General features: G+C 34.6%; 2 protein-coding genes across 2 annotated transcripts; both read left to right on the plus strand.

Annotated features, from left to right (window-relative positions):
• Positions 1-127: 127 nt before the first annotated feature.
• LOC142974629 (uncharacterized) lies at positions 128-8245 on the plus strand. The gene is made up of 5 exons (XM_076117073.1): positions 128-380; positions 1232-1360; positions 1645-1766; positions 3332-4673; positions 6964-8245. The coding sequence occupies exons 1-5, from the start codon at positions 372-374 to the stop codon at positions 7021-7023; spliced, it is 1662 nt and encodes a 553-aa protein (XP_075973188.1). The 5' UTR covers positions 128-371; the 3' UTR covers positions 7024-8245.
• A 136-nt stretch (positions 8246-8381) lies between these two features.
• Positions 8382-11818, plus strand: LOC142974630 (uncharacterized). Its single transcript, XM_076117074.1, has 3 exons — positions 8382-9262; positions 9794-9932; positions 10932-11818. Exons 1-3 carry the CDS (start codon positions 9130-9132, stop codon positions 11296-11298), a joined length of 639 nt encoding a protein of 212 aa, XP_075973189.1. The 5' UTR covers positions 8382-9129; the 3' UTR covers positions 11299-11818.
• Positions 11819-13591: the final 1773 nt, after the last annotated feature.

A 13591-nucleotide genomic window follows, 5' to 3' on the forward strand; every position in this document is an offset into this window, starting at 1 on the left:
GAAATCTTTGTATCAACATAATGTTTTTTTATTAAAAATATATTCTGGATGATTGAATTAAACTTTTTTTGACATTTCGCAAAGACTGGCTACACAGCCTGACATTTGACAAGTTTCTGAAGTTTCTGTCTTCACTTCACTTCAAAAGTTCAGATTAATATTGTGTCTTTTTATTGTTGAGATTTCAGGCTAATAAAAAGTTTTAAAGTGTTATTATTTAAACTACTTTGAGTGCATATAATGCTCGGCCTTCTTATAGTTACAAAAGTTTACGAAGCAAGAACTGCAGAAATAAGCAGCATTTTAAATATTTCTAACATGCTCATTTTGTATAGTTAGCAAGTTTCAAATTTCAGTTCCGGCGACTCAACATGAAACTTGTGAGTAATGCATTCCTACATCGACGGTAGCTATTCCTAAGTACGAGTTAAATTCTTGGAAAAGTACATAAAGGATATTTTTATCATAACATTGATACCTACTACAATTTAATTTATTTTTTCGTTAAAATTCCTTTATTTCAATACAAGGGGAAAGTTTTATCTAATATTTAATACAAATAAAATCTCGACTTTTTTACCACAGAGGTAGACAGAGACCAGAAAACTACTTGTTAGGATCCTTAAAAAGTTTACAAATATTTAATACTTTAGTAATAAAAAATCTTTTTCCTTGCATGTTGTTATCTGCATTCCATCCATGATTTCTCAGAAGCAGTAGTATCTACTTAAGCTTAGTCAACAAAAGTAGTTGGTTGAAACCAAACTACATTCCTTCCAACTCATAAAGCTTCCAAGTCTTCATACATTATTGTCTTTAGTAGAGATGTTTATTAAAAACAAAATCCAACTCTACAATAAAAAAAATAGGATAGATAATAGTACATAAAATAATCAAAGATAATGTTATAGCAGTGGAGTAACTACAGGGTGGCAAGTCAGCAAAATGTTTAGTAAAAAAAACTTCTGTCTATGATTTATTTTTGTTACCTTCTCTTATACAAGTTAAAATTTTTTAAAAAATTCAAAGAATTTGTAAAAAAATGTGGTTCAGCTTTTTTTATATTGGGGGGAAGGGGCCCATCTGATGAATTTGCCTTGGGCCTTGAACAGTATAGTTACGCCACTGTGTTATAGTACCTACTTCTTCATTTTAAAGTCTTTTAACCTTTTTATTAGCATAACCAATATAGCCTACAGCCAGTAACCACAAACATTCTTATGTTTTTCAGGAACAGAGATTAGAGGTGAGGATAGAAAAGGTGGACTTCCACACATGTAGTCAATGCCCTCAAACATTCCTCAATGCTAAGGACTTAGTTAATCATGTTAACCAACATACTGACATGTTCTTTGCTCATGTAAGTAGATTTTTTGTATCCTTATTATCCATATATAAATATATAACTCTGCCTTTATTGAGTGTCTGACTGATGGACAACACACAGTTGAAACTACTGAGCGTAAAGTGTAGACAAGCACTAAGAGCAGATTTTTGGAATTCCCATCCTTTGGGAGTAAAAAGGATAAACATTTATGTATTTTATGTATATGTGTATGAGATAAAACTAAAGTCCACACTGACAAGGTAAAAAAGTTGTTCCTAAGGTTTTTCTGTTGATAAGTTTTCAATGAATTATTTCAGGCCCTCAGTGCATATGTCAAGATAGAAAAGTTAAACGGAATGGTATGTGGTAGCTGTGGGGAGAGCTTCTCAAACAAAAGGGACTTGTTACTGCATAAACTGAAACATTTGCAGAAATCTGTGTAAGTACTCTCTCATAACTACTATATTTCATATTTATACATACTTACATAATAGCACACCTGTTATACCCAAAGCTGAAGGCAGAAGTGTATGAAATACACCTGTTTTTCACCATTAACAATGTAAGCCCCATGAATAGGGGGTAAGTCTATGGTATATTCCCGGTGTCCACCCCCTGCTTGTCCACCCTGGGTGGACAGAGACACAAATCTTTTAAAAAGTTCTCGGTGTCCACCCCTGGGGGACAGTGAGAATTAATTTTAAATTATTCCCGCTGGCCACCCCGGTGGCCAAAGCCACTGTTTAAATAAACATTCTCAATGTCCATGCTTGCTGGAATTGGGTGTAAATAATTATAACAAAATTAATTAAGTAGGTATATAGTTTAATCATATTATCAACATCTTTTACTTTTGCAAACTACACAAATAATTATCACAATAGGTATTAATCAAAGTCACAGAACAATCTTTACATCCTCATCCTTTCTAGAAATAAATCAATATTGAAGTCCCCATTGACAAGTCCCATTCGCATGTCGTGAATAAAATGATCACTTAAAATATATTTTTTTACGTTTATTGTTATAACTTATACCTTGGTTTAATAGCAACTTAGGGTCAATCAACATTATATGGGAAAACACACAATAGATAGTGTGCCTACCTCTATTTACCCTAGAGATGTTGATAATATGATTAAACTATATAACTACTTACCTAATTAATTTTGTTATAATTATTTACACCCAATTCCAGCAAGCGTGGACATTGAGAATGTTTATTTAAACAGTGGCTTTGTCCACCGGGGTGGCCAGCGGGAATAATTTAAAATTAATTCTCACTGTCCCCCAGGGGTGGACACCGAGAACTTTTTAAAAGATTTGTGTCTCTGTCCACCCAGGGTGGACAAGCAGGGGGTGGACATCGGGAATATACCAAGTCTATTGCCATTCACTAGGCATTCCAACAAACTCTGTACTATTATTGAGAACCATTCTTATATAAAAGAGAAAAGACCAATAGCACTTTGCCCGTCTTGGGAACTGCACCCAAGACCTCATGATCAGCAGTCGGATACACTACCTACCCACTACTGAGCCACAGAGGCAGTCTTTTATATTTATTAGGATAGGAAACTAATTTTACTGATATTAATTTATACATAAGGGTAGTTACACACATATTCAGTACGGCATTAATCGGTCTAGCCGGGCGGCAAATCCAAATATGTGTAGTTGACTAGTTGTACAGGATACAAGGATAACAAGTGAGTCAAGACAGTTTTGTTATTCGATGAAAAACGAATGCCCATGCCGAATCGAACGTGTTGAATCGAATATGTAAGCAAGCCTTACAAATAGTTGGTTGATAGCCAAAATCTGCCTTTTAATTAATATCAGGTGCACGGAGGTGTACGTAGGAAATGTTTTAGGAGTTATAATTATTTGGATTTAATTACAATTGTTTAAATACCTTATTTATTCACCTTTGAAAATAAACAATTATGACTCTGTTATTTATACTTGTTGGTGAACCTTACTTAAGTAATTTTTTATTTACAGAAAGCAAGCAAGGTATGAAAAAATTAAACCTTACGATGACAGCCATATAGTGAAGCCTTACAAATGCCCTGATTGTGACTATAAGTTTGCTGCTGAAAGTACTCTTGAAGCTCACAGTATTCTACATAAACCATTCCCTCATATTTGCTTCTGTGGAGTTGGTTACTATCAACATAAAGACTTGAAATATCACCAAAAACTAGTGCACCCACAACAACCCAAAGAAGAAGAGATAATTGTCCATAATGACCTAGTAGAAGAAAATAAAGAGAAACCTAAAATTAAATTCACCTTCAAGAAGTTAAAAAACAAAAGTTCAAAAAAGAAACAGCGTCACAAAACTATATCAAAGTCAGAATTAGAGAGCACTAATATATTAAAAAAGCTTTTTCCAGATATTGTGTTTGAAAAGACTCATGATGGGGGATTTAAATGTCCTGAATGCCATAAGACTCTTCGTACTGCAGCAGCTGCTAAGCTACATTACCGTAGTGTACACCTTCATGAAAGACCTCATATTTGTGAAATTTGTAACAAAGGATTCTCTCAGCCAGGAGCATTAAAAAAACATAAATTGATACATCTTGGAAAGAAAGATTTCGAATGCCAATATTGTGACAAGGCTTTCTATGATTTAGGTGCTCTGACACTGCACGAGCGTACACATACAGGGTACAAGCCATTCTTGTGTTCATTTTGTCCTAAGAAATTTAGCGACCCGAGTGCTCATAAGCGTCATGAACGAATCCATACTGGAGAGATGAAATACCGTTGTCAATATTGTCCTAGTGCATTCACAGACAGCAGTGCTCTCTACGTCCATAGAAAGCGACACACTAATGAAAAAAACTTTACATGCCCAAAGTGCAAAAAAAAGTTTTATACAAAAGCTAATTTAAGACTACATTTTTCGGTAGTTCATAACCATGAATACAAGTTTTCTTGCGACTATTGTCAGAAAGATTTTAGTAATAAGACTAATTTGATAAGGCATATAGAGGCCAGACATACCAGCTCTAGAAAAATGCCACAGTGCCCTATTTGTTTTATGTCTTTTTCTGACAAAGGTAATATAAAAAAACACATCCGTACTGTGCATGAACGTATTAAAGAATACACATGTCAAGAATGCCTTAAACAGTTTAGCAGTCGAGGTGGAATGCTTCGGCACATGGCTTGGCACTCCAACGAAAGAAAGTTTGAATGCGACCTTTGCTTGCAGGGATTTAATATAAAGGGTGAATTGAGAAGGCACATACTAATGAAACATATTTGTATATTTTGTGATCAGTGTTCCCGATATTTTGCTAGTAAAAGTGAATTAAAGCAACATAAATTAAAGGTGAGTGAGACATGCGAGATATGTGACAAAGAATTCTTTTGCAGAAATTCACTACGTTGTCATATAAAAACGCACGCAAAGAAAGAGAACATTTTTGAATGTGATTATTGTGGGGAAACATTTAAAAGGAGACTTCTAATAAAGAATCATATTCTGACGGTGCATAGGAAACCGAAACTTATTTGTGATCATTGCGGTTTAAAGTTTGCTTTAAAATCTAAATTAAGGAGTCATATGATGATGCGTCATTTGGAGGTCCTTCGCTGTAACATTTGTTACAAAGGTTTCTATAGCAAGATTGATTTAAATAAACACAAGCAAAATAATTGTACTATAAGTAAATATGCTTGCGACGTATGCGATAAATTGTTTCCGGCAAAACATACATTGAGGGTACACAGAGAAATACACAACGTGAATCGTCAGTTGTTCAAATGTATTCAATGTCGGAAGAAATTGGTTTCTAAAACAAGTCTCTTGAGACATTTTCGTTTAGTACACGGTAAGAGATAAATAGACAGTTTAAAATAGTAAAATGACCTGTTCAGTCATGAGCATAAATGTTTAACATTTAAACATTTATTTTATTTCATAATGAAACTTTTGGATTGTATACTTCAAATCAATAATTCAATCACTATGTAATCACAACTGCAATCAGCCGGCTTTCGAACACAGCTAGTGTACTTTAGTGCTGAAACGTCGAGCAAATTAAGTTGAAATGCATAAAGTTCAGCACTATCTGCTACGGCTGTCGGTGGCAGATTTTAACTGAAGTCCCGTGGCTAGAACAAACAATAATCAATACTTCGGTACAAGGTAAGCATAATGTTAGAGGAATTGATGTGAAGAAATACCGCGTATCAGCAAGGTTTTCGGATAATAGCCATCCAAAACAAAAGTTTCAATCATTTTTCATTGTTTTGTCGAAACACTCATAGTACTATCTGTGCATTAAGCAACTCTTGGTGCGATCGTTATATCGATTGGTGACCGCAGTGGTATTTGTGACTGTCTGTTTACGTTCGCTAAGTGTCTTCGTACTTTGGAGGGCACGTAAAAAGTCGTTCTTAACTGTTATTTATGAAAATAACAGTCGTTAATTCTTATATGAGGCAAAAGTTTCATTTAATTAAATATTGAGGCTTATAGACTGTACAAGTTTTCATATGTTATTAATAAGTTATCATTTATTTACTGACTAGCTGACCCGCGCAACTTCGCTTGTGTCACATAAGAGAATGGGTCAACATTTTTGTCCCCGTTTTTGTAACATTTTTTACTGGTATTCTGCTCCTATTGGCCGTAGCGTGATGATGTATAACCTATAGCCTTCCTCGATAAATGGGCTATCTAACAGTGGAAGATTTTTTCAAATCGGGCCAGTAGTTCCTGAGATTCGTGCGTTCAAACAAACAAACAAACTCTTCAGCTTTATAAAATTAGTATAGATATAGATTGGGAAGTCCTTTCCTTTTACGGGTGTTTAATGTTTTTTTATTTGAATTAATAATCGTTTTTCTTTTGTACATATAATTAATGAAATCAGTCTATTGTTACTGTTTATAATCATTGTTATTATCGAAATTAGAATGGCATGAGTCTGCGGTGCGGAAAAACTGAGAAATATTAACCACTTAGATTGAACCATTTGGCAATTAAAAAAACTATCATTGTCTATCAAAAGTGTCAGTATTTTAACTTAATAGATAAATGATTTGATTTTGAATTTTAACCACTGAAGTATGGCGGGGATTTTTGTGCGATCTACAAAAAGTTGTTTCGGGTCTGGTTGTACTTTGTGTCCGTTGTTTGTATGTTTGATAAAGTCCCCGCGACACGAGCAATTCTTAGTGCGTAAGTTGTCGTTTTAAGTAGAAAAAATATCAATCAACACTTATTGGTTAATATATCTCCGTTTCTCCACAACGCAGCCTCGCTCTGTGTCAGTTGGCAGGCAGCCATACGGTCGCATGCTAAAACGTCACTTAACATTAAGACACTCTTAAGTATCACGTTGCTTTCGTCACTTTTGAATTTTAAATGTTATTGCGTTAGATTGATAGAATTTAAAAAATACTGAAGAGGCAAAGTTAATGTGCCTACAATTTTAAGATATGGAAATTAATTGTTGAAGTAATGACCGATAAATGTTACATTTTATCTAGGTAAGATTTGTTCGTTCCGTTACTAGTTTTTTACATATTTATGATTTTAGAATATGTAATATATAATAATAGAAATGTCAGTTAAACATACAATTTATCTGATTTCCTTTCGATATTTTCAGGACCCCATACCTTTTCAAACAAGAAAAGATATTTCGAGCGTCGAGGTATCACACATCTGAAAAAGGCATGAATTAAGAACCTCCATTTTTAAAAGGCGGTTAATATAAGTAAACGCCTAGGCAACCAAATGTTAGTACTAGGGACCATTTTGTAGAAAATAAGATTAACATGTAAAGAAATTATATTATAGCAACTGGGCTTAGCCATGCTTCTATAAAAATGTTAACAAGTTAAATAAAATAAGATTTACGGATTATGGATTAATGTCGGAAAGTGTATCCTACAGATAAAGTGTTTTTGAATCCTCAATATTACATTTGTTAAATCACTTGTTTATTTGTATATCAAATGTTATCAGTTGAAGGTGTCGCCAAACAAGTTGAACACAAGATGTTTTATAAAGCAACCTGAACGTAAGTAGACTCAGTGCGGATGACTCTCGGTTGACTTAGCCATAGCCCTCGGCTTCAGGCCTTGCAATTCTTTCCAAGCGGACCTAAAAATAGTTTGTTCATCAGCCTGGCCTTTCTTTCAACTATGTTGGAGTCGGCTTCCAGTCTTACCAGATGTAGCTGAATGCCAATAATTTACATGTTGCGACTGCCTATCGTACCTTCACAGCCCAGTTACCTAGGTTTAACACGATATCCCGCGTAAAACTGGTTGTCAGACTTTAAAGCTACTAAGTAGGTACGAACGACTGGTAACGACCGTCAAAGATAAAGAAGAAAGCGACAGCCAGGATCCATAACTTGACATGCCTTTCGAAACACGGACATTCGGTATGTAGGTATAATATGGTCACTCAACCACAGACCTCGGCAAGCGTAGCTTGATCTGAGAGATCGATCCTCACGGCTGTTGTTACTTAACGAACTTAGCGAGCTTTTTACATAAAAATCGTTGATTATCTAGCGAAATTGTTTAAGTCGTTTGGCGATACCTATCTTTATTCAGCGGAGGTAAAACTATGCGTAGATAATTAAGTAAGTACCTATACTAAAATCAATCGAAATGGACTGATAGGTTTATTATAGTTAATATCGTTATAGAATTAAGGATACAATTAATTTTGTTATAAGAATTAACGTTTTTATTAAATGATGATTTTGAATGAAATATAGTATTTTATTTTAAACTTCCTTTCCCATGCGGGTATAGGTATACATAGCTGACGAAAATCGGCTCCGCTAGTTAGCAGAAAAAGTGTTATGGCTAATTGACACACCTTAGTGCCGCCTGATTAATCGCACACTACGAAATTGTTATCGATAATTTGAAACAGTCGTGAAAAGTTCATTGAAAGAAGGGTCTAAATCGGATATCTTGACATTACAGAAGAAGGCAAATTAAAAAAGGATACGATGATAGTGTTCGTAGCCATAAACTTATGTAGAACTTCGTAGCACTAAATCAGTGCTGCGAAGTAGATTGTCAAATATCAATTTCTATTTCTAGAAAACTAATTCAGAACAAAGAAATTTCTTCGATTGGCTGATGTTCATTCGTTCGCTATAATGAATCTTTGATTTACAATTTAATCGAAATTATAATAGCCGTTAGTCCTATCATCTAAAGAATAAATTATTAACTCAAAAGGCCAGAAACTCGTAGCATCTAAGTAACAGCTAGAAACAAACAAAACATCCTTAATCCATTCAACTTGTTTCCTAATCAGCAAAATCAATAAAGTTAAAGTTTGGGGCAGGAGAGCGTCGCGCCGCGGTACCGCGCCGGCCGCGCCGCGTCGCTCGATACGCGCGCGCCGTGCGTCCCGTACGGCATCACAAATTGTTTTTACCTCACTCGTACCCCAACACGACGAAATTAACAGTGAAATATATAACGGCTAATTAAACTTCTTTAAAACAAAATAAATTTATCTCCAAAAAGATTTTTGTGATCAGTGTTTACGGGCTTTAATCAACGAAGTTGTTAAAAAGGTGCTGTTAAAATACAATTCAATACATTAAATTAGTCTAAAACATAAATCATATTCTCCACATTTGTACAAAATAATAAAATATTTCAACATAAAAAAACAAATTTCCAAATAATAACAAAATCCGCACGTTGTTTTGTCAAACACAAGTCACAAACAAAAGGAATTGAAAGCAAAAGTATAAAATTATACTGCCAGTAATAAGTATTAAAAAGTTTTCACAATGAACGAGATCGACTTGATCAAAGAGGTGGAAAAACATCCTATTTTATATGACAAATCGGTGAGCGGCTTTAATAAGACGAAACTGAGGGATGACGCGTGGAAGGAGGTTCAAGAAGCGTTGAATGTGTCAGGTACGTACATACCTATTATATTTACAAGTTTACATACATACAATAACTTAGATATTTCTATAGACATGGCTTGCGGCTAGGTACTTAATTTACGTCACACGTGTCATGTGACCCAGTTTCAGGCTTCTTTGTCCTGAAAGGATTCGTTTTCTACACATACTTAATAAAACATAAAGAAAGAATGGAAATATGTAACTATATTCTAATTTAATTTACTGTAATAAGAGCGTGTTTATAAAATTACATACAAAAATCAATACTAATTGCTAATTGACCAGTAGTCAAATAGGTAATATGATTTTTTTAATAACTAGATGCTGTATCAGAGCTAAGCATTTTACCTTGCCTCGCACGTTTAAAGTCAAATCATTAAAAATTTATTATCTCAAGTCATATACACTTATGATTGTCAAACATACAGTAGGTAAATTTACCGCCAGTTCGGAAGGCATGGCGTTGAGAAGAGTTGGCAAAAAACCCTCAATAAAATAGAGTAGAGCCTTTGTTAAGTAGTCTTATCTATGCTTTCAGAATCGGAATGTAAGAAACGTTGGCGATCTCTGCGCGACTCCTTCATCAAGCTGCAACGAACTCACGGAGGCCGCACTAGATGGCCCTATCATCAGGCGATGAGGTTCCTGCTGCCGCATATAGAGCCGAAAGAGAATGCGTAATTATTACTTCTAGTCATTTTTATTATCATTAGTTGTAGTAGAATATAAGTCAATAGTAGCCTAGAGTTTGGCAATTCTCGCTATCTATTAGGTGCATAGGGCTAATATTGTTAATAGAGAAAGGTGGCTATATTTCATACATATTTGCCGAAACCTTCATAACAGGTATGACAGGCATGATATACAAATGACGTACATAAAAAACTACAGTCATAATCAAAGTTTTCTGTAATTTTATTATTCATAGCCGATATACCTTGAATAAGGGAGAATGAAAATAAACCAAGATAATTAACTAAAACTCCTCAATATAGTAAAGTTCAAGGTTACGCCTTTCGTGCTCTACCTTCGTTAAGCCGTTATTAGCGTGATTAAAGAGATATTAAACGATAAACATACAATAGTTAACAACAAGTTTCATAATTGATTTGCGTGTACTAAAAAATATAAAATATTGCTTTTTAATTGCATTACTATACCTACAGTTTTTAATTGTACAGTAATGCAATTAAAAAGCGATATTTTATTTATTCATTGCAAAAAGCGTTTCAGAATAATGCAAGTAATTAATTTTTACAGTGGTAGATTCAGTAATTGTAACGACTATCATAAGTGTCAATATTTGACCCAAATGAATAAATGATTTGATTTGGTTTACAAATATTAACTGACTTAATTCTTCTTTAACTATTCCTCTTGCGTCTAGATATAACAACTTTACTGCTTCTCTAGTTACGGACTAGGCTTATTTAATAGCGTAAACATCTTGTCACCATAGACATGAACAATAATGAACATACTGTCAATCGCGGCGAACGTACTGTGACTACATAAGGAGATTTTCCAGCCATCTGGCAAAGCTGTTGTTAACCTAGTAGAGTTGCCAGATAGATGGGAAATCCATGACAGCGGCAGATAATTTACACATTGTCATATTCAATGTAATGACTCGGGTTTCTATGAGTGTGAACTACATCACATTTTTTATTTCACAGATCGAAAAAGGACGCTGATGATTCCGACATGGAGGAAGAGATGCGTCAGCGAGCGATACAATGCCTTCCCGACCTCTCCAGTTTCAATGGCCAAGACAAATATGATGAGGACGACGATGACTCGCAGCCATCTTCGAAAAAAGCGCGCCAAAACTCCACAGACGAAGAAAATCCTTGTCATTGTACACGCACTGACCCCGACGAATTATTCCTATTGAGCTGCTCGCCTACTCTAAAAAGGTTGAATGCAAAACAAAACGCAGTTGCCAGACTGAAAATTCAACAGGTTCTACTCGAAGCGGAATTTGGTACGGAATTGCCGTATGTAACCCCAGCTAGTGACTGCGGATACGAAAATACTGATTAATGTTGAATTTAAGAATTTTTAAGTCAAATATACGATTAGGATGATATACAAACATTGAGTTTAAGTTTTGATGTTATTATTAAGTAGTGAATTCATATTTCTTTTATCATAAGATAAGATATTTTCTTCTTTTATTGTTGCCAATTTTCCATTGTTATTTCAATAGTGTAAGTGCTTTTAGCTTGTTATGACTGGCTTATGTTTTACGAGCCCTCTGAAGGACACACATGGTCAGTCTTCCTTAAATCTAAGTCGAATTTCAAAGCTACAGCTCCCTAAATAGACTAAAATAAACGTTTAAAACATTTAGATGATTGCTAGACGATTTTTACAGCAAATAGATAATAGAAAGTGGTTGAATCTTTAATTTTGTCTTCGTACTTGACTATATCGTCAACTGGTGATAACAAAAGTGAGTTTTAACTTTAAGAGTCAAGGATTACTTACATCGTTTTATTTCTAGCGATTAAGAATAAAGTTGTAGTTTAATTTTATTTGTATTTACATTAAATTAATTTTAAAATGAGAAGACTTTTTGTGATGTTTTATAACCTGCTGCATTTTAATTAAGAAATCATTTTATTGAAGTTTATTGGTCATTAGTTCGAAAGGCAGAGCCTGTGGGTAACAGGTAAGAAACTCCACACTAAAGTCATCATATATTATTATGTACTAGCTGACCCGCGCAACTTCGCTTGCGCGATTCGTTTTTGTAACATTTTTCGTTGCTACTCCGCTCCTAATGACCATAGCGTGATGTTATATAGCCTATAGCCTTCCTCGATAAATGGGCTATCTAACACTGAAAGAATTTTTCAAATCGGACCAGTAGTTCCTGAGATTAGCGCGTTCAAACAAACAAACAAACAAACAAACTCTTCAGCTTTATTATATTAGTATAGATGGGCTATCTAACACTGAAAGAATTTTTCAAATCGGACCAGTAGTTCCTGAGATTAGCGCGTTCAAACAAACAAACAAACAAACAAACAAACTCTTCAGCTTTATTATATTAGTATAGATAGGTAATTTAGATAGTAAATAAAGTTTACAGCAGATATAACGGCAAAATTTCCAGCTCATACTTATGTGTAATTTGGCTGGAGTCAAGAAAAGAGTTATAAGTAGAAGTTGGTATTATATACCAACACTAGCCGACCCGCGCAACTTCGCTTGCGTCACATAAGAGAGAATGGGTCAAAATTTTCCCCGTTTTTGTAACATTTCTTACTGCTGCTCTGCTCCTATTGGTCGTAGCGTGATGATATATAGCCTATAACCTTCCTCGATAAATGGGCTATCTAACACTGAAAGAAGTTTTCGAATCGGACCCGTAGTTCCTGAGATTAGCGCGTTCAAACAAACAAACAAACAAACTCTTCAGCTTTATAATATTAGTATAGATTACCAACCTTATGTAGGGAGCCACACACACACACACATATTAGAAATTTCCGTTAAACAAGTACCTATCATAAGGTACTACATTATCGACAAGAACGATTAGTTAATGAATTATAGATACAGTAGGTAATTACCCAAACGTCATTATTTAATAAAGCATGTCTATTGTTTTTCCTATTGTCATTTTTGCTTTGTCAGTTTAACTGGAAATCTTTCCAATTAATTGCGTTCGCAAATTATACTAGAATGAATAGGTACACATTAGAGCATTGAACATCAAGCGGTTTGTTATTAACACCGCAAGTATTATTTACATATACATCGATCGAAGACTATTGGAGCTCTAGATGTACAACCTAATTACCTGGGTTATATAACACAAAACCTCCGGTAAGTCTGGTTGCCAGACTTTCAAGCTTCTGACTACTGATAACGACTGTCAAAGATCTTTGAAAATGACAGCCGAGACCCACAATTTAACGTGCCTTCCCGAAACACAGAGGAACTCAATATGGCCACCCATCCACTGATCAACCTCGGTAAGCGTAGTTTAACCTGACAGACCTATATGGCTGTACTTACGTACCCACGAAGTCGTCTCTATAGTTTACGTCATAGATACGAGATAATAAAAATTATATCTTGAAGCTTTAAATGCTTTAAGGGCGGCTTGACAATTGACCGCTTGAAAAGCCGTTCGGTTCGCTAAAGACGTTGCTAATAAATTATCTAATGTGTTCTCACCTTAAAGTAATACCATTTAATAAAAACAAACTATTAACATTATATAGACTAATTAACAAAAAAACACGCAAGCAAATTCATTTGTAAGTGTCAACGCAACATTCTTTTTTTGCATAAACAATATGTAGTATTTCCCTACTAGTGC

This window comes from Anticarsia gemmatalis, chromosome 8 (assembly GCF_050436995.1).
Source record: "Anticarsia gemmatalis isolate Benzon Research Colony breed Stoneville strain chromosome 8, ilAntGemm2 primary, whole genome shotgun sequence".
Lineage (NCBI taxonomy): Eukaryota > Metazoa > Arthropoda > Insecta > Lepidoptera > Erebidae > Anticarsia > Anticarsia gemmatalis.